Source organism: Rhipicephalus microplus, chromosome X (genome assembly GCF_043290135.1).
Source record: "Rhipicephalus microplus isolate Deutch F79 chromosome X, USDA_Rmic, whole genome shotgun sequence".
Taxonomy (NCBI): Eukaryota; Metazoa; Arthropoda; class Arachnida; order Ixodida; family Ixodidae; genus Rhipicephalus; species Rhipicephalus microplus.
In genome coordinates, this window is record NC_134710.1 from 221,718,538 (window position 1) to 221,742,841 (window position 24,304).

The 24,304-nt window shown below is 44.5% G+C and overlaps 1 protein-coding gene across 3 annotated transcripts in view; it reads right to left on the minus strand.

Annotated features, from left to right (window-relative positions):
- Positions 1-2,209: 2,209 nt before the first annotated feature.
- The window catches only part of LOC119187532 (ras-specific guanine nucleotide-releasing factor RalGPS1), a 99,357-nt gene continuing 77,262 nt past the window's right edge, over positions 2,210-24,304 (minus strand). For 2 of the 3 annotated variants that reach the window (XM_037435670.2, XM_037435669.2), the window contains exons 11-13: positions 21,167-21,254; positions 9,991-10,083; positions 2,210-2,501 (exon numbers count right to left, since the gene is read on the minus strand). In XM_037435670.2, the coding sequence (XP_037291567.1) occupies positions 2,316-2,501; positions 9,991-10,083; positions 21,167-21,254 (367 nt within the window). In that variant the 3' untranslated portion in view covers positions 2,210-2,315. The remainder of the gene's footprint in view (positions 2,502-9,990; positions 10,084-21,166; positions 21,255-24,304) is intronic. The other variant, XM_037435671.2, reaches the window with a different exon arrangement.

A 24,304-nucleotide genomic window follows, 5' to 3' on the forward strand; every position in this document is an offset into this window, starting at 1 on the left:
TTCCGCCGCCAGTACTTAGTGATAATTGATTTCAGCCTGTTCTTGTTATCACTGGCGAGATGGTGCGAATGGTTCGCAAGGCGGTCTTTAAAAGTCTTCGTCCCACACATTGCGATGCGCGCGAGCCTGAACAGGGCGTGGTCGCTTTTGCACCTGCGCTTATCGCGTGATTGCGGCAGTGTTTGTGCGTCTTGGGCTTTCACCGCAAGAGTGCATTGAAATTACAGAGAGCCCAAAGGTCACTTCGCTCGCTGCAGCGGTCGCACTTGCAAAAGGAGCATGCTGCTCACGCACAAGTAACAATTATGAAAGTTTTTCGCACTCATACTGTGTATATTTGCGAGTTCGTTGCGTTCGAGCAGAGCACTCTAAGTATCGAGCTGTGGCAGTAAGTTTGTGCTCATCCTGTGTATGTTCTTTTCATGCGCCCTTTCTGCTACAGGAACAAGCTGCAAGTTTTAAACAGCTTGTCGTTCTTCGTGCGACCTTACAATTCGTAGCTTTACCATTTATTCCTTCAAACTTGTGGCAAAACAATGCACAGTAAATGCTGAAACACCTCTGTGAAGACACGTTTCACTTTCGTGTTACACCGAGTCTTATGACAGAGAAATGAGTCACGTTTTTTTTTTCCTCTCATAAACACTCGGCCAAAATATACGTGTCAATGACTGTGGCTGAACAAAGTGTCACAAAATGTAGACAATATCATTCGATAACCTGGTATTTTTGCACTCCTCTGCATATGCCAAGATAAACACCAAAAACCTCACGTGATTAGTCTGCAGCAGTGATTGAGTCTATTCAAATCAAATGTAGCCTAAATGCAGTTATAATCAACATTTAGTGGTTTGCACAAACATAAAACTATGCCTTTTGGCACAAACATAAAGTACAATTCTAACTCCTGACAGAGAAACATTTATGAACGTTTGTAAACGTTTCCATACAGAGAGCTAAATCTTTTCTAAAACATGCATTCTGGCAACATGGTAATGTTGAAAGGTATACATACAAGCAAAAGGTCTCTAGTAATGAGGTTATTCTATTCCAACTCAAAGTGTTGCAGGGTCCTTTCAAAAATTTGTGGATGGTGTAACAATAACAGTAAAAGCCATACTACGCCTGATGATCTATTTCTGGTACAAATTCGCATAAAAAATGAGGCACGCAGAAAAGCATCCCTTTTTTTAAAACATGTGAATCAACTTTTTTCATTTTTTGTTATACCTATCTAGATGATCTATCATTAAATCTGCTAGCCATAAGTTTTTGTTTCCATGTAATGAAGAGGCACTTTATTGAGTACAAACATGTGGGAAAATGCAAAATGCCTGTTGTATGAGAAATATGTATTTTAGAAACATTATGTAGACGTACGTATATCTTTTAGTAGTATTTTTTTCCATCTAAGAAATGCACAAATTTATATTTTGCGAAAAAATAGGTGCACACTGATGTAACAAGAACAATGTTACACCTATGCATGTAGTGTTGCTAGTGTTAAAAAGAGTCAAAATACCTACACTTGTGAAGCTGCTTTACCAAGTGGGTAGCATGCTAGAGTATAAAATGTGCAGTGCTCCAGTAACATATATGCCGCATGTGACATTATATTTATGCTTTCATGCAGATTGCTGAAATTGAATGAATTGGTCCTCTACTGTAAAAACATGTTTTATTGCTAAGAGTAGCATGTTGCAGAAAAAAGTTACTCTTTCATAAAAGAACAGTCTGTGACATTATTTCCTTATACCTTCAGAGTTTAAAGATTTAGTGCACAATTTTAGTGGTAAAACACAAACCTAGTAATAGTAACAACATAATTCTCCAGCCAAGTTATAGTCCAAACATAAAATGTAAGGACTGTGCACTGACCCAGCGTTTGGGGACCAATTCGGTCCCTTCTTCAGTGGTGACTGCTCGGTCGGCTCTGAAGCTTGCGATTTTTCTTATCGCGAGCTTCAGAGCCGATTGAACCGTCACTTTTGAAGAAGAGACAGAATTGGTCCTGAAATGTCGGGTCAGTGCACAGTCCTTACCTTTTATGTTTAAACTATAAGTTGGATAGAGAATTCATGTTATTAGTATTAAAGTTCAACCAGCCAGACCGATATCTGTCGAAGATGTCCACCTTTAAACCTAGTAATGCATGACATCGAATGATCCAAAAGTTTGATCCATCACACAAGGGGAATCAAGTCAGTAATTAGTATCAAAAAATAATTTATGATACTTTTAATTATTATACAGTGGCTCCTCATGGCACTGGCTCAGTCCATCAGTCGTCATTCACTACACACCTCAAAAGGAGTCTAGAGTGTTGTGCTAGCAGAAGCACTCAGGCAGGCACACCAGTCGTGGACTGAGCTTCCCATAGCAGGCCGGAACTTGTAACGACTTCCACGACCAGGGTCCAACAACTGGAAGGAGTCTGAGTCTGGGGAAGCAAACACCACCCAGCCCGCAATGCAGCTCTGCTTACAGGACTGGCGTTTGAACTGAAAAAAACGTTTTCATGACGCTTCAGCACAGTTCCATGTGGCAAAAAATGCAAGTTGAAAAATCGCCTTAAAAATATACATTCTGACAATTTGAGAGCAAAATTACACTTTAACATTTCATCTTATTGTGTAAAAACATCAAACATCTTCAGTCAAAGGACTCAAAATTAATTCTAAACGAGCCGTAGTAGCAGAAGGTGTTTCATTGTTTCATTCATATTCAAATGAATAGATTCCCAAGTATCTCTCACACGACAAGTTTTTTTTTAATGTAACATGCAAACGGTTGAGTCAGCACCAGCTAATAATGACAGCGTGCATTTGGCACCAAACACGGCTGCCATTCCATCATTTAGCATGCTTGCCAGCGTGGAGGTCGTTCTGCAGTATTGTGGCGAATCACTGTGACATTTTAACATCCAGCTTCAAGCCTGTAATGCGCCCAGCATCTGCAGTGTGATGTCTCCATCAACCTCATGTGTGCCTATCGGTTCCAGGAATCATTAAGAAGGCATTCCTGTCACCACTTGCACAGAAGCAGTTGTAATTGCGTCTCCTAAATGAAACCTTCTTTGACAATGCACGCATTTACACAAATGGGTCCACTAATTCCAACAACTCTACCGGAGCAGTGGCTGTTCCATCTGGCAACCTATGAATGCAACACTTGAGTTTTTCCACGACACAACATCAACACCAGCAGACCTCACAGCGCTACGAGGTGCGGTCAAGTACATACTTCGGCAGCCACCCAATCAATGGGTCATCTTTTGTGACTCAGGTCAGCCTTACAAACACTACAGTATGCTCTACGGCATAGATTACGCGAGCAGCTAGTGAATAAAATTATGCAAGACTACTAAGAAGCACTCGATAACAGACATGATATAGCCTTTCAGTGACTGCTGAGACATTGTGAAATTGCCGGCAATGACCGGCAAGCAGCATGATCGGCTCATGAAAAATACCTGCCTATACTGCTCTACAGAACAGACAGGGCACAACAACTGCAATCACTTGTTCATCACGTCACACTTCTACAGTGGAATACCCAGGGTTTCCCTTACTCACACATACGTTCTCTTGACCCTAATTTATGATTTTGCCGGCCGTCTGGACTCTCCTGTAGAGATAAAACGTTGTTGTGTCCCATCTGGCATTTTATTCTCATAGGAATGGCCGACAGTCCGGCATGAAACTCGTGCAGCTATGAGGAGACTACTGAACACGTTTTATGCCACTGCCTATCCTACCAGACTCATCGACGTGTTCTAGGAACCAAACTTGATCGTCTTGGTACAAGACCACTGCCCGAAAAGAAGATCCTGGAACCTTGGCCCTCTGTTTCAGGCATGCACTGGCCACGAAAGCTCTGCTGAGCTACGTGAAGGCGAGCAGACTTCACGAGCATCTGTGAACTACCAGGGCGTGTTTGTGTTGTGTTCTCACTAACTTTTCATTTTTCTTCCTACTTTCTTTTCTATCTTATCTATTATTTCCCTTTCTCCCAGCCCAGGAGTAGGGAATACAACCAAGCCTATCAAGGTTAACTTCCCTGCCTTTCTGTTTCGTTTCTCTCTCTCCTTATCACTTCGGACTTGTTCCGTAAATATTGGTCTAATTTAGTAAATAATTTTAGTATGAATTGATCATATTCTACAATAAGAATGCCTTAAGAACTTTAAGCCTTATTCTTCCACTCTATATTTAATGTTACACTGTTCCTACAAATTGAGCACACAATTTTTTGCCCTGAATAGGACTGCGACAGATCTGGCAAGCACATTATGAAGGACGTATAGAATACAATTATTTTGGCTTTATTGCAATTTGCATTATTAAAGAGATTTGCACTCTAAAAAAACCAATCAATGCTCTCGACAACTATATAGTCAGCACAAAAATTTTTCTGTTGAGGAAAACTACTGTTGAGAACAAAATATCTTTCTTCAAGTTATGCAACACCATTTGTATGTGAGCAATACCGACTCTCTCATATCACTCTCCTATGCCTACTATAATGTAGAAACATTCTACAAGAGACCTTACTTTTCCAGCCCCTTCCAGGTGGCACATAGAAACACAAGCACAAGAACAGCGAAATACAATATTGAGGCGAAGCTGAAATTACAAATGACAAAAATTAGCGCAAAACTCACATTGCAAAAAATTTAATTTGAATAATCATCATAATAATAGCAAAAATAGACCCTTGAGGTGCATCTCCCCTTCAGTGCATCCTCATCACACACACACATGTCCCCACGCAACAAAATTAGTAGAAGCTTAATTTTTACAATCATGCTGAAGGGGTAGGGCAATTACCTATTTTGTCATGGCCATGCACTTGCCTACGTGGCTGCATTCAAGTAGCGTGGCTCGAAGGATAACAACTAGTATATTTATAATTCTGAGCACGTGCCCTCTGCAATGTCAATGCTAATTTCAATTTTCTATGCCATTCCGCAAAAACGTCTACCCCAAATCTCTTTCACACACCTATCACGCACCGCATCCATGCAACACTAGCCTGCCTGAATCCCATCTAATGCTGCTAAGCAGCCCAAATGTGCCTGTGCCTGAAAGTTGTCATAAAAATTTCGGTCTTTTGTATTCCTCTATGATGATTGCAACGTAAATTTAGCGAGAGGCACCAATGCCGATGTTTACGATCCCGTGAAAAAAAGCACGGTCTTCAAGATCTGTATTTGAAAATGGTACCTATGACGAGTATTCAACAAAAATAGGGTCTCCGAGACCTATGTCTGTTTGCCCAAAGCTGTTGTGTCGGCGTAGGCTCAACGAAGGAGCTTTCAAGCCATTCTTCCCGAGGTCTGATTGCGGTTTTTTGCGTTTTTTATGTCTGTGAGCTGTCATAATGTGCTGCACCGCGAATCAGAGTAAGAAGACTTCGGAGAAGTTCTTGTGCGCTCAATTTTTTTGTGGCAAGATGTGCGGCAGGTAAAGCTTGCCGCCGTCATATTGCATTTTGGTGCCATTATGGGCAAGTACCACCCTTCCACTTTGCCAATAATTTCAACTTGCTGAATGGAGATTGGGTGGGGAGTGCTTGCTAAGAATTTCACAGTAGAGTAGACCCTCAGTAAATGGAAATCTGTTAAATGGAACCACTGCTTAAGGAAGCCAGCACTTGGCCCCAGTCAGTCTGAGCAGAGAGAAATCCAGTTCACAGCACTGTTCAAAGCTCATCACTGTGTTATTTGCAAACAAATGGAGGCTTGCTGAGCACGTCTGCAAGTGTGGTTTGTAACAAGTGGGAGGGGATAAGTTGGGAATATTCTCAAGCCAAGAGCGACTTGCTTTAGGACACATGAGGGCACTTGTGCTTTATTTGAGGCTGATGGTGCAGCTGAGTTTTTGTGTGTCCTTGTTTGCCACCACATTATGTTGGTTTCACAATCAAAATGCACAACGAGCGCTCCAATGTGTGCGAGGAGCAGCCACACCACTCTGCACCTCCAGATGCGCTCTATGCAGACAATTAGGCTTAGCGTTACAATAGGCATCTTTATTTCATGTGAAATATCAAACTTTTGCATGCCCTATCTTCGTTTGCGTGAAGTTGTTGTTTACAGCATGCAGATGAGCAAGATTTTCCAGTTTGGCCATGACACAATATGAACAGTGACTTGCGAGACAAAAAGTAAGAAAAGAAAAAGAAAACGTCTTCATTTCATTGATAGTTACGTAACAAGAGAGACTATTGACATCATGCTAAACTTTCAACAACAGAGGTGCACGTGGTGGCACAGAGACTTTGCTTAGCCTGAGTATGATGATAAAAAGCACGTTGCTAGAATGGATAGAATAGAATGAAATGGACTGAGTATGCAGCATTACAGAAAAGCTCACGGTGCCTTCGGTACCAGGCTATGAATATACAGTGAACTCTCACTTGAACAAACATTCCCCAGTTTAACGAATATTTCAGAATACCAAACTTTAAAAAAAATCGCCTACAGTTTTCCTATAAATTCTACAGAAAAAATATTTCAGTTGACCTTCTGAACAGTGAATATTTCAGTGGAATGAACTTGGTCTGCAGATGCGGGCTCATTTTTTAGTTCAATTCGATAATGTTTTGCCCCTTTTAGCACTGGCCTAGGCGATGCGTGCCACTCCTCAATTGCCCGTACATCATTGGTATTGCAACATCGCTTGTGCACACAGCATCACTGAGGGGAAGCAGCCATGCGGGAGACGAAAATGAGCCACATGTGGTTCAGTGCCTGCACCTAGTAGTAAGATACAGAAATTGTTTTGAGTGTTCGTCCGAAACCAAAAAAAGAAGAGCACGAAAAGCAAGTTGTAATGACTGAGGCAGGTTCAAATCCTGTATGTCTAGCTGAGACTGTAGGATATATAAGAATGTTGCGAGACTTCATGTTACAGCAATAAGCTGTGCCAGGGGCAGTGCACAAAAATCTAGGCTCTCAGGACAGCTTTGTCTCATATGGCGCTTCAAGGGCACCAGTGCAATGACGATTGAAGCATTGTTTTCAAAATAAACTACGTCTCACACGTTTCATTGTTTTTCTACTGTCCCCAATGCTGTTCCATATTCCAGTGAATATTCAGTTTAGAGAACTTTCAGTTATGTGAACTACTTCCTTAGGTCCCATGGAGTTCACTCAAATGAGAGTTCACTGTATTCTGACCTGAAATACTCCATTGCCATGTAAAGAGCTGGAATGGTGAACTTTAGCATAGTTGGTGAAAGCTGCACTCAAATGTGTGCAGCAAGGCACAGGGAGATGGGATTACAGCAAAATAATTCAACAGGCACAGTTAAAACACTGCTGAACATCACAAGAGTTCAATAGAAAACCAAGGCAAAATGCCAGTCTTGATATCACTATATATTGAACCTTGAAAGTGTACGCACAGCAATTTTTATCTACCATGGCAACAGGGGCTAGCGAATTCTCCTGTACTACAGTGGCTAGAATAGAGAAGTGTGATGAGAGGCAAACAGCGCCTACGGAGCGCACTGAAGTCTCTGAGGAGGAGCCGCGTGGGGGCGCATACAGTCGTTACACTGTGGAATTACAATAGGTATGATGTTGTGAGAGGAATATGGAAAGGGATCATGATTCCTGGTCTGACGTTTGGCAATGCGGTGTTGTGCATGAGATCAAAAGTTCAAGCAAGATTAGAAATTAAGCAACGTGGAATAGGTAGGCTTGCCTTAGGAGCTCACGGGAATACACCAAATCAGGGAGTACAAGGTGATATGGGTTGGACATCGTTTGAGGGCAGGGGAGCTATCAGCAAGATAAAATTTGAGAAGCGATTGAGAGAAATGGGGGAGGAGCGTTGGGCTAGGAAGGTATTCAGCTACTTGTACATGAAGAATGTTGATACAAAATGGAGGAAGCGAACCAGAAAATTGACTAGTAAATACTTAGAAGACAGCAGGGGGCCAAACCAAAAAGAATTATCGGTTAAGAAGAAGGTGAAGGAAGCTGAGACTGATATGTGGAGAATTGGCATGATTAAGAAGTCCGCACTAGAGATCTATCGAACGTTTAAGCAGGAAATTGCCAAGGAAAGAATCTATAATAATACTCGGGGTAGTTCTCTACTGTTTGAGGCGAGGACGGGAGTATTGCAAACCAAGACATATCGGGCCAAATACGAAGGGGTAGACACGGGATGCAGTGCGTGTGGAGAGGAGGCGGAAACTGCCCAGCACTTGATAATGTTCTGTAAAGGGCTTCACCCTATAGTTCATGATGATGGCGCAGAGTTTTTCAAAGCACTGGGGTTTAGAGACAGGAAGGGAAAAATAGACTTTAAGTGGGTAGAATTAACTAGAAGGAGGTTATCTGATTGGTGGGTAAAGTCAAGGCACAAGTGAAAATTAAAACCTTCACTGCAAAGTACGAACCCTCAACATCTGTATTTAAAGAAAAAATAAATAAATCTAGTTATTGGTTCATTAAGTATTACAGCTTGGTGGCGCTAGCCACCACCCGATCTAAAGGGTATAGCCATATCCATCCATCCATCCATCCATACGTTGTTTGCACGTTTCAGACAGTTTCGTCGGCCGCGTTCGTCCTCTCTCTTTTTTTTTTTTCGTAGCGGTGGCACTTTGACATTAATGCTTCTGTATGCACTCTCATGGCACGAAAACAAAGTCATTTCTTCGTATCAGGGTGCACAACAGGCTACAAGCCCGCTAAAAAGAAGCATGCATTGTTTGGTGTTACAAAGGACAAACCTCTGTTAGCGCAGTGGCGAAGAGCGATATGCCACGCGCTGGCAAGCTACTGTATGAAAATTTGGCTGTGTGCGAGCTGCACATCCGCGAGAGGTACGGCACTTCGAGCACACGGTGAATGGTAAAATTGTTCGTTGTCCGTATTGAAAGGGACAAGTGTGCGCAGGATTCCCGTTCAAGGGGGGGGGGGGAAGTTCATTGCACCCCCTCCCTATGAAATCAATATACGAGGCAAATTTCGCAACCCCTTTTAGGTGACTAAAAGAGTGCCCCGCTGCCTAGTCAATGTATTAAAGCAGATTTAGCGCCCCCTTTCCAAGTGACTAGGGGGGGCATCCGCCCCATTTGCCCACCTCGTACGGACGCCTATGGATAAGCCTTTCAGAGAAGCTCTTCGCATTCGTAGGGGCCCTTGAAATCTTTCAAAGTGGTTATTCTACAATGAGCTTCACCCTGACAGCTTGGAAGAGCTTGTTTCTTGCTTGAAAAAAACATATATGTGTCACATTGGGCTGCGCACAGCATGATCCAAGCCTTACCAATCAAGTGACCAAGTTTTTTCTGCTCACCCATTTACATTTTTATACCAAGACAAAAATACGGGCGACCAAATATGAAGAATGCATTGTTGTAAATGGATAGTGAGTCACTACTTGGAAATGTGTTCTATGACATGTGTGCAGAAAATAAAATATTTTCATCCAGATACCACTCGTGATTCTCGTCTCCGAGTTTGACGTTACGAATTATGGGGGTTCATTTACAGATTAGTGCTTGAGGAAATGATGGTTCGCCGTGGAAAGTGTTACAAGCAATGGCTCACAACTGAGTTCATCGCTCTGCTCTTCTACCACTTCACATCGATAAAATGTTTCAGAGCCGTCATGCGCTCACTTTCAGTACCCTGTCAATATTTCAGTTCAGTCGCGCATCCGCGTAGGCATCCTGTTATTCCAGAATCTAATTAACATATTTTCCCGGTCGCAATATGAGGCCCTGCACCAGCAACAAAATATATTTTAAATGTTTCACATTGCCCGCACGCGTGACTGATTTACGTCTCTGCGCAGCGCGTCGCCGCCTTGGGTGACGTGCAAACATGTGCCAGCGCCACCTGGCTGTTTCCTCTCAAGGCGCTACACGCTAGCCGGCGCGTTCACACATCTCTATTCCAGCCACTGTACCTGTACATAGTGCATGTGGCCTGCTCTACAAACTTTGTGTGATAACATCACTCACATCAGAACGTTCTTTGGCAAGTAGTGACTTGGGAGAGTAGAAGACTAAGGAGTTTCCTCGCAGCTCCACCCAGTACCGCAGCCATGCAGAAATCTGCAGAAGATGACACAGTGTTCAATAAAATGCTTAGAGCTTACCCTAAACCAGGCATTCTCAAGCTTCCTAGCTTCAGGGATCTACAATTGCCACCAGCGTGCTAAGAAAAAAAGCCTAACAACATTTTACCAACATGCTTATGCATAAACTCACAAAAAATGCTACACTGAGTTGGCCAAAATGAGAACGATCAAAATGAATACACTAATAACTTGTTAACTCGAAGTCATAAAAACCAGGAAAAATTTCCAGATAAATGAATTTTCGAGATAAGCAAAGTTGTGCTAATCGCCAGAAAAGATGAGCGCTTTCAGAAAAATCTCTTCTACTTACCAGCTCTACAGCAGCAGTTTCTAATCTTTCTTTTTGTACAGGTTTAAGATTAAAAAAAACACACACACAAGAAACTTTAGCTGGCTGGGTTTTGCTACACTGCCATTTAATTTAGCACAGAAAAACTGCCTATTGCTCGTCTGCTTTGAGGTCGTACTCAGGCCTAGAAAGGCATCCTCCAGCTGTTTGACGCATCGCATCAGTCGATCTTCCCCGCCGTAGCACTCAACCTTATTGCGAAGCAAGCGCGGCGAATTTCTCGTCTTAGAAGATGTCGGCACCTTTTGCCGACATTTGCTGCGTTTGGCGACTTCATCCCTCGAACCCGCTTCCGCTGATTGGAGCTCTGATGAAATCCATCCGGCACCTTCTGCTTGTTTTTCAGCACCGTTGAAAGCATAGACAAAGGGATGCCGATTTCTGCACGATCCTCGATTTCGTTCAGCCTCCTTTCTCTACTTCTGTAACTAAGGCAACCTTTTTCTCGAGCGTTACCGACTTGCACTGCTTTGACCCCATGCTTGCCGCACTCGCGCTAAGTTGCCGCTCCTCACAGTCAGCGAAAAATCCGCACCACTCGCTTTGCGCAGATGAACGGAAATCACACCTCAGGAAAATCAAGAGCACTGCACTCACAGTCAGCCAAAAATCCATACCACGTGGTTTGCACAGATTAACGGAAATCACACCCCAAGGTAAATCATGCAGATTGGACAAAGTGAACGAGACAAACTACGCCAAGCGTGGGCAGAGGGTCCAAGCTAGATACAACTGGTAGTGAAGGCTCCGTAAAAGCCCATATGTTCAGAAAATGGCGGCTGATCAGCTGATCATGGGGCTTTGCACCATCTCTGAGAGGAGGGAACACTTGCAGCAGAACAAAACAATAAAACGGATGTGACACAATAGCTGGTAAGCAAGTGAGGTCCTTTTGTGTGCACTGGCATGAAACTTGATCACAAATTACTTTTCGTAGGCCCCTGATCGCTAAAGACTTACGTTAAGGCGATCACCGGCGAATCCTCCACGAGTGCGCTTCAAGTCCACGCTAGCTAATCTAATACCGACTCATGATTAGCTAACGATGTTTGATCCTTTGCTGCCAGATGTTGCGACATACCGAAAAACATTGAGCAAGTAAGTCACGAAATGCATTCCAGCTTTATTGCTGGCTGTAAAGTACTCACAAGGCATGTAGCTTTCAGCATGAAAAATTTAGCGCTGTCTCGTCTAAGGTATTTTAGGCTAGAACCGATTGTTTTAGAGCTGATGGCGAAAAGGGCAAAGCGCGTGCCACAGCTCTCACTTCGTTTTTTCTCGTCTTGGTACCATAAGTTCTATCTTCAATAATTTTGTTTATTTGGTGTGTGCACACTCAAGAGGTGGCACACAACATGTTGCGTAGTTCTGAAGCGTGTTTTTTGTTCTAAGGTCCTAGCTTGTGTGGCATATGGACAATTCGCGACCTACACAAAAGTATGCATTAAAGTTGCATTTTAGATAATTTAACCGCGACATCATTTAAAGGGTGCTCTTTAAAGCTGGACAATGAAAACAATTTCTATTTTGCTCGGCAGTTTCATAATTCAGGCATTAAAAAGGATTAGCTGTACTACCGTTCACTTCGCCTTGGTTCTACAAGCAAACTTATTCTTCGAACTTTTATTCCGCGCTGGTGGCATCTTCTGCAGATGGATTAAAGCAACCAACAGCGTATACCTGTATTATCTACAGTGTTGCTGATTTGCTTTACGTAGGTTCTTTAGCATGCACAATGCTTGTGTGTTTCAGTTTTAATGGGAAGAAATGATGCCTAGTCATGCATAATTATGACTTTACAGTTTTATTCAATGGTCACAACAAGTCAAATTTATTACACTGCACACAATAGTAATAAGCACAAAAAACTCTGTGGACACTACTTGCGTTATGCGTTTTCGCATTATGCTCCAATAAATTACCGCTACGCATGTGAATGCAGACATTCAAATTGTAGCGTGATAGATAACTAACTGTGCGATCTGCTCAACGACAATGCAAATAATAGTAGGCACTGCATGCTCGAGAAGGAAACCGGGCTGCAGGAATACTGATTGATAGTCCAGCGAGCATTGTATTCCAAACCATTGCCCTTGTTTCTTATCTAGAAGACATGGGTCACCAGGCGTACGTTCGTTGCTACTGCGTCCTTGAACGGCACATCGTTTCCGGAGTTACCAACGAAAGCACTCTGCATTAAATGTAAGACGCATCGTTCTGCTCCTCCTTGCACACTGCACTCATGACATTCATTAACGATAAAATGCACCTCACAATTTCGTGCGCAGCAGAGAATGCAAGCAAGTGTGGAACACTAAAACATGTGAGGGGGTGTGTCATCGCAGACAAATTTTACGAGCGTGCCTTTTCATGCAGTGCAAGGGCTGCACTGAGTAATTAATTAGAATGGGCAGAGGGCGCCAGAAAAAATATTTTTTGTAATAATAAAAAAACTGTCATAAATTCTTTGTTCATTACACCTACATAATATTGCTGGGGGAAAGAAATGTCATTTATAAAACATAGTGATTGCTTCGACTTTCAATCAAACTTTGTTTTTCACTATTACTGTTTATTCCCTTCACACATAGTCACGCTTCAATCACAGCTCCCATAACTCCCTATGTTGATATTGCTGGCAATATCTTCTGAATCGCTTTTCGCATGAACTTTCATGGCCTATTTGAATAGACCTTGGAGGGCCTCTCTGCTCAGCGCATGTGTCACATGACATGCCATAGGGTTGCTTAACAAGGTTGATATGTTGCTGGGCTGTGACTTCGCGCACTTCGCGTTTGTAGAAAGCATCGACATAGTAGCAGGCACAGCTAAATAAGAAAAAAAAAAAATCAACAGACTTCAGGAGTCACAGTACCATCGTAGTCTTGTGAAATGGTCTGGAATCAAAAGTTTTATTCCACTTCCAGTCAAGATTTTAAGTTATCCACAATCCAATCCAAAAATACTCCGAGATAAAGGAAAAAATATACGTGGGACGAATGGGAAAATGTTCGGTGCTGCGGAAAATTTTGACACAGCCGACTTGTCAAGATATGTGAGTTCGAGTTAACGAGGTATTACTGTACTACCAAGCTACTTCCTCGGAAATTGAATGTGCAGTGCAACATCCGTAAAAACGACCTAAATTTGCTGCTACTCGAAACCTGGGTCTACAGAAATTTGTGCTTGAAGACGGGAACTTCAATAACTAACCATTTGTCAGTGGTTTTATTTTAGTAATGCAGTGCACTAGCAAGAAAAAAAAAATATGTTTCGATGTGCTGGCATAAAAAGTTCTATTGATAATTGTCTTGTGTGTAAAGCCATTACAACAAAAAAATGGGGATACTTCAACTTTGCCTTTAAGAGTTGAACGCAATAGCGATATCCTGTGCCTACAGTGCGTACTTCAAATACTTAGTGCACGCTTTTTGTTGTATGATGTTACTCAAGAAGTTTAAATTGTGTATTACTACAATGTAATCGATAAAGTTGAAAGTGGCTTGTGTCAGTGAAGCTTTCACATGTAACTGCATTCTGTGTAATAAGTCGCATGGTTTAATATGCGTCAAATATTTTCGAACTTGCTATGTACCCACTACGCTGTCTCAAGAAAATATGTGCAGTAACGTGTATGCCTTTTGCCGTGGGTGGCTAGCTTTAAATCACAAAGTCGTTCTGGAAATCGCATGCTCTATTCCCCTATCGTTTGTAGAATGCACTATTACTGCGATATTAGATGTTGCATAGTGAAGCCTGTATACAGGACATGCATGTTTGTAAAGCATCAAAGTTATTTTCACTGCACTTCTAAGCAATGGTAGAACACCTGCTTGCCGGGCAAACGACCTGGGTTCGATCCTCACTCAGACCCGAAAGCTTTCATAATTTATTTTCATCATATCTTTCTCATTTTTTTTTCAGTCATAAACAAGATGATTTTTCACTCACCACCAACGACGCCCGAGCTTACACCAATACAGATGGCGGAAATACTGCTAAATGAGCTCTTTAACGCTATCCCGTTAAAATTTAGCAGAAACTTAGGTCTCAAGTCTTGACAAAAAAGAACATTGATTAGAAGAGATATCTTACATGCAATAACCCACGTCACAAAATTTGAACAAACTTGAAGGGCTCGTTTAGGGGAATGTTAGCAAGTACAGAGGATGTTACAACTGCCTTAAAAATGGGAATATAGGTAGAATTTTTTGAGAAAAAAAAAACCGCAATGAGAAGTCCACTCTTGTCTTATATAGGGATCATTGGCAGAAAAGAATGTGAAAGTCTCACAACAATGGGCATTTGAAGCCGAAAGCCTCCATTGCCATCGTGAGCATCAGCTGCAGCCCCGTTGGGCAAGGCTAGATAAGGCCTACAGTGTAGGCCTTAGCAACGCCATTTTGCCTTGGTTATGTGCTGTCAGTCTGCTGTTTTCTTTTTTCTATTTCCTTCAGAAATGAGTGGTACTCTGACAGCAGTTTACGATAGGCTTTAACAAAAGGGTATAGAGTATGTCAAAGCGCACGGCAACCTCGTGGCACAACGGAAATTAGGTGCATCGGAGAAAAGCGTCCGATACTGGAGGAGCCAAAAGCAGTGCATCGCACCCTGCCGCAAAAAAAAAAAAAAAAAAAAAAAAAAAAAAAAAAAAAAAAACATCGTTTGTGGACGGGCTGCAATGCACCCCAAACTGGAAACGCTATTAGCCGAAGTTGTCCGGGAGCTGCATACAAAGCCGCTACCCGTAATAGCAGAGTGCATCCGCCTGAAAGCCCTCGAAATAGCGCATGACTCATTTTGAATTCCAATGGCAGATCGCGAGCGCTGAGTCGGATTGCAAATGGAACGCTCAGATCCGAGCAAGATTGCTTTCGCCAAATCTGCGATTGGAATGCGCGCGTCTTGGCGGGAGCTCTTGGTGAGCGGAAATCTAGCGAGGGAGCATGAGAGGGTGCGAGAGAGTGCAAAGCGCTTTCCGGACATCCATAGGAGATTGGATGAAAGGCGGGCATGCACAGAATACGTCACTTGAACTTCCGGTCTGTAGTGCCATCATCACCATCATCATTTTTCAATCACCGCGCCGCACCTCTCGCGCAGCTGATGCTAGCTTGAGCTGCGCGAGGATTAGAACAAGCTAGCGCACTTGGTGTGTCGGACGTGGAAAGCCACGCGGCTCTGCTTCAGGCGTGGAATAAAGTGGCGAGAGAACGACATGACCACGTTGGCCACCGTCCCGTCTTCCTCTCTTGCTACATTGGTGACCCGGAGAACACGCCCTTCGCGGAGCGGCCCGCTGCCATGTTCCCGCAACTCTGCCCGCCAGTGCCGGCGTTCCAGTCGACCTACCCCAAGGTATGGTTCATGCAGCTCGATGCCGTTCTTGCATTGAATGGCGTCACGGACCAGCTGCTGATGCACGCCATTCTTCATGACGCCCGTCCGGTAGAGTTGCGTCATCTCTCTGCCACTTCAACTTCAGCCAGCAGCCTTACGATGACCTCTGCTCTGCGGTGCTTGCCAGCTATGGCCTCACGTACCGACCACTTCCAACGACCCGCGACTTTCAGGTTTTCCCTGCGTCGCAGCATGCTGGACCCTCCGGCCCGAAGCTCTCATCTGACCGCAACCTAACTTCCCCGACAACGTCGCCCTCCACCTTTGGTCCGGCCACTAGCGCAGTGATTCTCGCACCCGGTCACAGATCCGACGAGGTTCTTGAAGTCGTTCCTGCTGCCGACAACCTGTCCACCACGAAGTGCGTTTTTTCGAAGTCCTCGGCCGATGGTCCTTCTGGCATGCTTGCTATCTGCACGTTTTCCACGAAAGCGATGGCACCCGACACCGCGGCCCCACCAGACTCCATGACGACCACCTTGCCGCCCGCCTCGGAGTCTGGCACAGGTGACCTTTCGCCTGTTATTGACTTCCCGACCTCGAAGCTTTCGCCTTCAACAACGTCCGATAAACGAGACTTAACCTCTTGTCTGGCCACTAGCGACGCGTGTCCTGCGCCCGACTGCCCATCCGCCAAGGTTCTCGACACTTGGGCTGAATGCAACCAGTCAGCCACGAGGTTTGTGTTTTCATCGTCCTCGGCCGACGACGCTGCAGGCATGCTTACCACCGGCTCGTCTCGGCCGACCTCCATGGCTCACAACATGGCCGACACGTCAGGCTCTACGACGGCAACATCACCAAACGCCCTGGTGGCTACCACGACTATGGGCATTGTCGCGCCCTCTATTCACCTCTTGGTTGCGGAACCTTCACCCTCCCCGATGTCCGAAGGCGACTGTCGACCAGCCTCAATGCTCTGCACGTCCTGCCAGCAACGACCACCATCGTCCTCGCAGTTTCCCGCAGCTGAAGTTAAAGCCACCAGCCATCAACCACGGCCAAGCTTTCAAGACGCTGCGACTATGACTGACGCGCTTGAGGACGACGTGCCCGGTCCGATTCAGACAGGGCTCACCAGGCATACCACGCCTGTGGTGGAGCAATCTAGGGGGTGTTGGCTAGAGGCAGCCATCAATTATGCAGACCTGCACGCCAACCCTCGTGTGCAGACTACCGGAGGTCATTACACGAACACAGGTGTCCCGTCCAATACTCCGGGCGAGCCCACGCAGACTGGGTTCCACCACCACCATTCCCCGGAGCCTTTGCCTCCGGACGGCAACAACCAGACATGTGTCCACAATGCCAGCTCGTGTGTCACAACCGCGACGACGCTCATACCTCATACGTGTCTACCACCCATTACCCTACGTCGGCAACGACAACGTGCTTAGCGTCACACATTGCGGCAACTTTTGAGCCGCCCTGCTACGCAGCCACGAGTTGCAGTCACAGCCCTGAAGACGGCGCAAGCGCCTACTCGGCCTATCTGACGCAATGTCCCATCACTAGTCGTGTACCCGACTACCCACCGTACACTTGGCGGCATTGTTAGGGCCCGTTCCTGCGGGCGTCGGCACGTCTATCTATACCGGCACGTCAGACGCCGCTCGACTTTGAGGTCTGTGTTGCGTCGACCCCAACAACAAAACCCGCACTGCCGCCCCTCTGCCGACGTTAGCAGCATGACCTCGCGACACACGGTCCACTCTCGGCCTGTCCGACCACGTCATCGTGAGACCCGCTTGTCGGCGACCACAGCAACCCGGCACTTCCTTCTTCTTCCCTTGCGCTTCTCCCAGAGTCGCCCGCCGGAGACACACTGCTTACCGATGGCCCATAAACGTTGACAACCTGGACTTGCTAAATGAACACTTTATGGAATGTCGTTCATGTATATAGTATTTGTCGCTCTCTTTCTTTTTTCATATGCCTTCAAATGGCGCAAAGCGCTAGGGGGGAGCCCTGTAGTGCCATCATCACCATCATCATTTCTCAATCACCGCGCCGCGCCTCTCGCGCAGCTGATGCTAGCTCGAGCTGCGCGAGGATTAGAACAAGATAGCGCACTTGCTGTGTCAGACGCGGAAAGCCACGCGGCTCCGCTTCAGGCGTGGAATAAAGTGGCGAGAGAACGACACGACCACGTTGGCCGCCGTCCCGTCTTCCTCTCTCGCCACAGGTCAAATCCGCCGATTTCAGCGGAGCAGGAATTCTTGCTCCACGGAGCAACCTGTCATCTGCGGTTGCTCTCAATCTGCCATTGGAACACACAATTCTTGCTCCCGATCTGCCATTAGAATGTGATTGCTCCACTCAGAGCAGAAAAATTTGATTTGGATCTGCCACTGGAATTCAACATCAGGGTCACGAGGGTGCAATTCAAGTGATCTCCATCGTGGGTGCGCCGAATTATGAAGCGGAAGGGCTTTGCGCTGAGGCGGCGTACTTCTGTCTTTCTGCAAATGCTGCATCAATAACACACTGAATGGAATGGAGGATGATGCACTCTGGGACGTTACTAGTGAAAAACAGACATCGTTGCACTCAAGTTCGGACGAATCTAAGTGACAGCACTTTGTGGCCTTCTGGCGTTTAACTACATAAGATTAGTGTCAGAAAAAAAAAAAATGACACCACAGTGCGTATCTACAGCTACAGTAAAATCTCGGTATAATAAACTTCAAGGGACCGTGGCAATTTGTTCATTATTTTGAAAGGTCGTTATAGTGAAAGCCCAAAAATTGACTATAAATGCTTATTTTCCGCTGGCCAAAACGACTTACCTTTACAACGGTGGAACTTGAACTTGTTTTTCACGATAAAAACACATGCGCAAATGAACACCAAAAAATTCACGTTTTTTTTTTTTTGACACGTGCAGCACAAACTTTGCAGGGCGAAGATTTCCAGCTCATTCACATTTTCCACTTTCTCCTTCGCGAAAACTGCTTCCCGCTTCCTTGTCGCAAGCAGAGATAACTCAGTGTAATAGCATCGCAGCGCAAATGCCGGCTTCCTTTGTGGACACAATAAGTATTTACCAAAAAGATGAACACGACTCACAAGGCCTCCTCAGAGAACACCTATAGACGTCAGACTCTGGAGATTTACGGACATGCAGCGCCACCTGTCGACGCAGTTTTGAGTAGTGGAAAGCCCGACTTCCGTGCACGTTTTGCTACGCAACCGGATGCAACTACAGTGTACGAAACAAAGATTCACTTTCCAGAACGACGGCGAGAACAAGAGCATATGCAACAGCTCCACGCTCTACAAAACCTACCCTAGTCGACGCTACTGTTGTGTTGTGATTTGCCACGAACGTAAAGGACTTCAGTTTTGCTGACTTCTGCAGCTTTTACAAAGCAGAACGGTGAGAACGCTGAATAAGGGCCATTGCAAACGTGTTAGGTAAGCGAATTACTCGCATTCTCAACAGCCAGCCGCATGAGAAAGTGTGATGATGAAAGTGATATGATTGTTACCACGGATCGTTCCCATGGTCATTACCACGACCGTGGTAACGATTATAGCCTGATCATTACCACGAAGAACCATGGTAACGTTGATTATGAAGCTTAACAGAGCCTCTGACCGCGGTGCACGCAGTGCAATAGTAAACAAGTGACGCGCGTGATAAAAATCGCACAAGCTGCACCCACCAATAATCTGAAATAGTCGCAACTGCACAGCATTACGCATGCAGGGCTTTGAAGGCTCTAAGTTCCCGCTTTAACTAGGAAATGTGAACACTTACGTCACGCAGGTAAATCGCAAAATAATCGCGACCACAATCAGGCTTTTTTTTCTTTTGCCGTTTGTCTCCGCAATTGCAGGAGCTCTCTCAAAGGCCTCGGTTATGCCTTTCGTTATTCACTGAGAAAGCGGACACGCATTTATGCCCATTTGCAGTATATAGAAACGAAAGACAACCGTCAACTCAACACACTAGCAACAGTTCAACGCACAGAAAACCAGAGATCGATAGAGAATGCACCTGCAAAGACGAAAATCGTCAGGGCCATTCGTACCGGATAAAGCGAGCTTCGTACCACTGATCTAAAGATAGATTGCTCGTGTATGTACTTGGTCAATTTAACGTCACGTGTATGCCCAAGTTTAACGCATTTAGGCGCTGAAGAACGCACTTCGAAGTGCTCGCCTCGAACTCGATGTCATGCGATGCTTGGTTGCGCTTGAATTGCAGCACACCGAAATAACTGAAACACCTTTTGCGTTGTACCCACAGTTCGCTTTCATGAGCTTCCTACCTTTGTGAAGTGAGGTTGCATTGACTGAAGAAGCTTTCCAGGTCCTTGATTTTCAAGAAACCACGCCTCAAGACTGACAAAAAAAATGGCCCTATGCACATTCGCTTGCGGACAGCTCTTTTCTCACTACCCATTAATGGCCGCGTGTCGATGGGGGCGCTGGTGGCAGCGTTTTTCGCCTGGAGAGAGTCTGACGTCCATAACCCTTTGGCCTCCTAGACACAGAACATCTACCAGTTTCTCCCGTTATAAAATAATTAAATGATTACTGTTGTGATAAAAAACTATGCTTTACTTGCTTGTTTCCCTAGCGTGCAGCCAAGAGTGACCACTGTCGAAAGTGGGGGGGGGGGGGGGCTCAGCCCTTTAACTTTCCTCAGTGGGGAGGCTAGCGGCCCCCTTGCCCCCGGCTGGTGCGCCTATGCTTCTGGACTACTTGACTGATTTTGTTTGGACTATTTGATTGAATGATTGCATTACCTGAATGCACCCTTACCTATGTTACGTCTATTAGGTATTTCATTTTCATCAAGTTTCATTTATCCAGTGTCTAATATACTTGACGTCCATTCTTTTATACTGAATCGTGCTGCATGTTTTGAATCGTTAATTTAGTGCGACAAGGGTGTTAGCTAACTCTAACAAAGCCTTTGAATTGAGAATTCAATGCAACAAAGGTGCTAGGCAATCTATATCTGGGGTTTTACGTCCCAAAACCACGATACGATTATGAGAGACGTTGTAGAAGAGGGCTCCGGAAATTTAGACCATCTGGTGTTCTTTAACGTGCACTAACATCACACAGTACACGGGCCTCTACCATGCCGCCTCCAGCAAAATGCAACTGCCGCGGCCAAGATCGAAACTATGACCTTCAGGTCAGCAGTCGAGCACCTTAGCTACTGATCCACCGCGAAAAATTGCTAGTCAACTTCAACAACACAGCAGGGATACTTTGTTTTTGTGCATACAGGATCCTCAATGATTCAAATTACAAACAGTATGAGCTAACATAATGAGGAAACACTTACAGCAGGTCGACGTCCATCTTTAAGAAGAGTTTTTCTACGTAGAAAACCTTCGCAGCTAGCTGGTTGGGTGACCATTTCTTCTTCCCATCTGAAAATAGAAAATGCAAATGATTGATTGATATGTGGGGTTTAACGTCCCAAAACCACTATATGATTATGAGAGACGCCGTAGTGGAGGGCTCCGGAAATTTAGACCACCTGGGGTTCTTTAACGTGCACCCAAATCTGAGCACACGGGCCTACAACATTTCCGCCTCCATCGGAAATGCAGCCGCCGCAGCCGGGATTCGAACTCGCGGACTGCGAGTCAGCAGCCGAGTACCTTAGCCACTAGACCACCGCGGCGGGGCGAAAATGCTAATGAGGAAGCCTGCTACCCAGCATGACTAAAAGACATTTATTGGCACTCAATACAAGGTTGGTTATACAGCAATGTTATTGTATTTAACTACAAAGTGGGTAACAATTTTCTTGCCACTGCATTCCTTTGCAGCACCTACCCTACCTTATCCAACACTACTCCAAGCAAACACAACCTGGGATGCCTGACCACAAAGAATACATAAATGACTTGATAGTGCCTTTTTTTCTCTCTCTCCATAATTTTCTTTTTACATACGATTATAGAGTTCCTATGGAGGCTCACATCGAAGCAATTGGCTTTCGACAGCCAATAGGCAACACCATAAAAGTCAGATGTAAACATGAAAATGACTGAGATTTCAAGCTTTGTTTTTTAACAGCAATAAAACAATCAAGATATGTGCATGCCATCACCATCATCAACACTCCCGTGCTATTCAAGGTGTGTACTGCTGTCCCTTGTCGGCCATGTGCAACTAAAGCTGGGCTCGCAGGCACATGTGCTGTGTGGGGTGCCATGGGACCTAGGACCTTACGACGCATCTCATATGAGGCATAACGGCAACAGTAAAAATTTGCCAGGAATATTCATATAATTCTTGCCGCAATAAAACAACAATGAAAAAACTGGCTTTACTGAACAAGTGCCACCAGTTGATTTTTGAAGCATTTGTGTAATAAATTGTAAACGTTTTCAGTTTCATCACATGATCTGAACTGAAATTCAAGCAGACATTATTGCACATGACCAAAATGCTTCAGAAATGTCAATCAACAAGTTTTACCAGCCACTATGGCAGTAAAATGCAGCATTATTTCGAGCTGATGGCGTTAAATGCAGAAAGCATTGGCTACTTTGACACAACTCATGATCCACAATCTTCTCACATTTGTTATCTTAAAGTAGCCCAACAACACTTGTATAGGTATTCATCAAATGGCTTCCTTTAAAAGAGTTTATTGCCCCACAAATCTACTGCCACAAAAAAAAATTTAGAATATGTCAAGTCACGGTGGATCAACAGGGATTTGTAGCATGCTTAAAGTGCTTTCCCTTTCTTTTTGAATGAGTTAGCGATCCGAAAGCTACACAGGGGTGGGGTGGAGGCGGAGAAAAGGGGGGCACGATGTGTCTATGCGTGAGCATGCGCCATGACTTTGAGCACTTTTTCTTTTACTGTGAAAGCAATTATATGAACACTCTTGTAAATCTTTCTGTCATCGTTGTCATGTCTTGGATATGTATATGTACGTATATACATAAAAAATGCACAAAAAAAAGAAGTCTGAAGAAAGAAGATCTCGACGCACCCGACCGCGGATTCGAACCAGCGACACCTTGTTTCGCAGTGCACTGCGTTTGACAGCTCGACCATGTGCCATGCATGTTTCAGTGTGATAACCGTGAGCTATTTACACTATTTACCGCTGGTGACATGGAATTCTCGAAGGAGCTTGGGCGTGTTGCTATCACACAATGCTTCTATATCTTGTTTTAATTGAAAAACTGCCCTTGAGACATGCACGAAAAAGTGGCCCTTTTCTATGCCCACTCGTAATGTAGAATGACAGAGAAAAAAAAAAAAAAAACGCTGGGAACACCCTGTGTCAGATGCCACCATGTGGCAGGAGACACAGAAGGGTCACTCCGTGCGCTGCAGTTAAAAAAAAAAAAAGAAATATCCAAGAGCGCCGAGTTCTGCATATTCGACACTTGCATATCGAGCATCCCTCTTTGTTCTTCAGCAGTGTGCTACGAGTATAGAGCCACTTGTCGTTCTTCATGGGACGTTACCATTTCTTGCTATCATATTTGTTTTCCCTTGTAGCAAAACTGCCTTTTTTTTTAATGTGCAGCTTCTTTTCAGAGTGATTGCACGCATGTGCGCGAGCACGTGGTGGCATCCCACTATGGCCACAGTAGCTACGCAGCACACAGTTTCTAATAAGCAGAAGACCACGGACGACTAAGATTTATAATGCCACCCTACCAGTTCATGGCATGATTTCTCTCATCTCAGCAGCCTTTTCTGGCTCGATCAGCAGCGCTTTCTGAATGCGCCGAAAAAGTGTTGAAGGGCCCTTCTAAAGAGAGTTTAAAGGCAAATGTCAAGTTCACGGGGAGTTTTGAAATGGCATTCCAAAAACGTCATAACACTACTTTCATAACGAAAGGAAGAAACAAGTAATTAAGAGTTGACGTCAAGAAAGAACAACAGACGATACACTACTAACAACAATTTTTATTGCGGCAAGGCAGTAAATATAAAAGCATGCCTCCTGGCACATACACACATTCTACCGTCACCAAAAACAACATCAAAAGAACATCAAAAGAACATCAAAAGAACAACATGAATGTTTTTAAAAACAGATGAACAATACACTTCACTATGGTGAACTCATGATTAACACATCCACTAAGTACACGCAAACCTAAAATGTATCTAAGAAATTGATTTTTGTGTTGCTCAGGGATAACAAGGCTGTGCTGACACATGTGTTGCCTTTACTGATAATTGCGTGAGCTTCAACAACGAGCTGCCCGAACTCTTGCTGATAACTGGCAAGCACCTTGATTGAAGAAAAGTCTGGAGTACATCTGCATTTTGCACAATGTAGAGCCATGCTGCTTTCCTGTTTCTGGTTCAAATTATTTGCGAGAGCTGTATCTGCAATAGATTTTTCTTTTCATTATGCAGTACCAATAGGCATAATGTCATTCACTTTTACACTTTTCTTTCATGCCAACTAAGTGCTGAGGTTGCAAAAAAA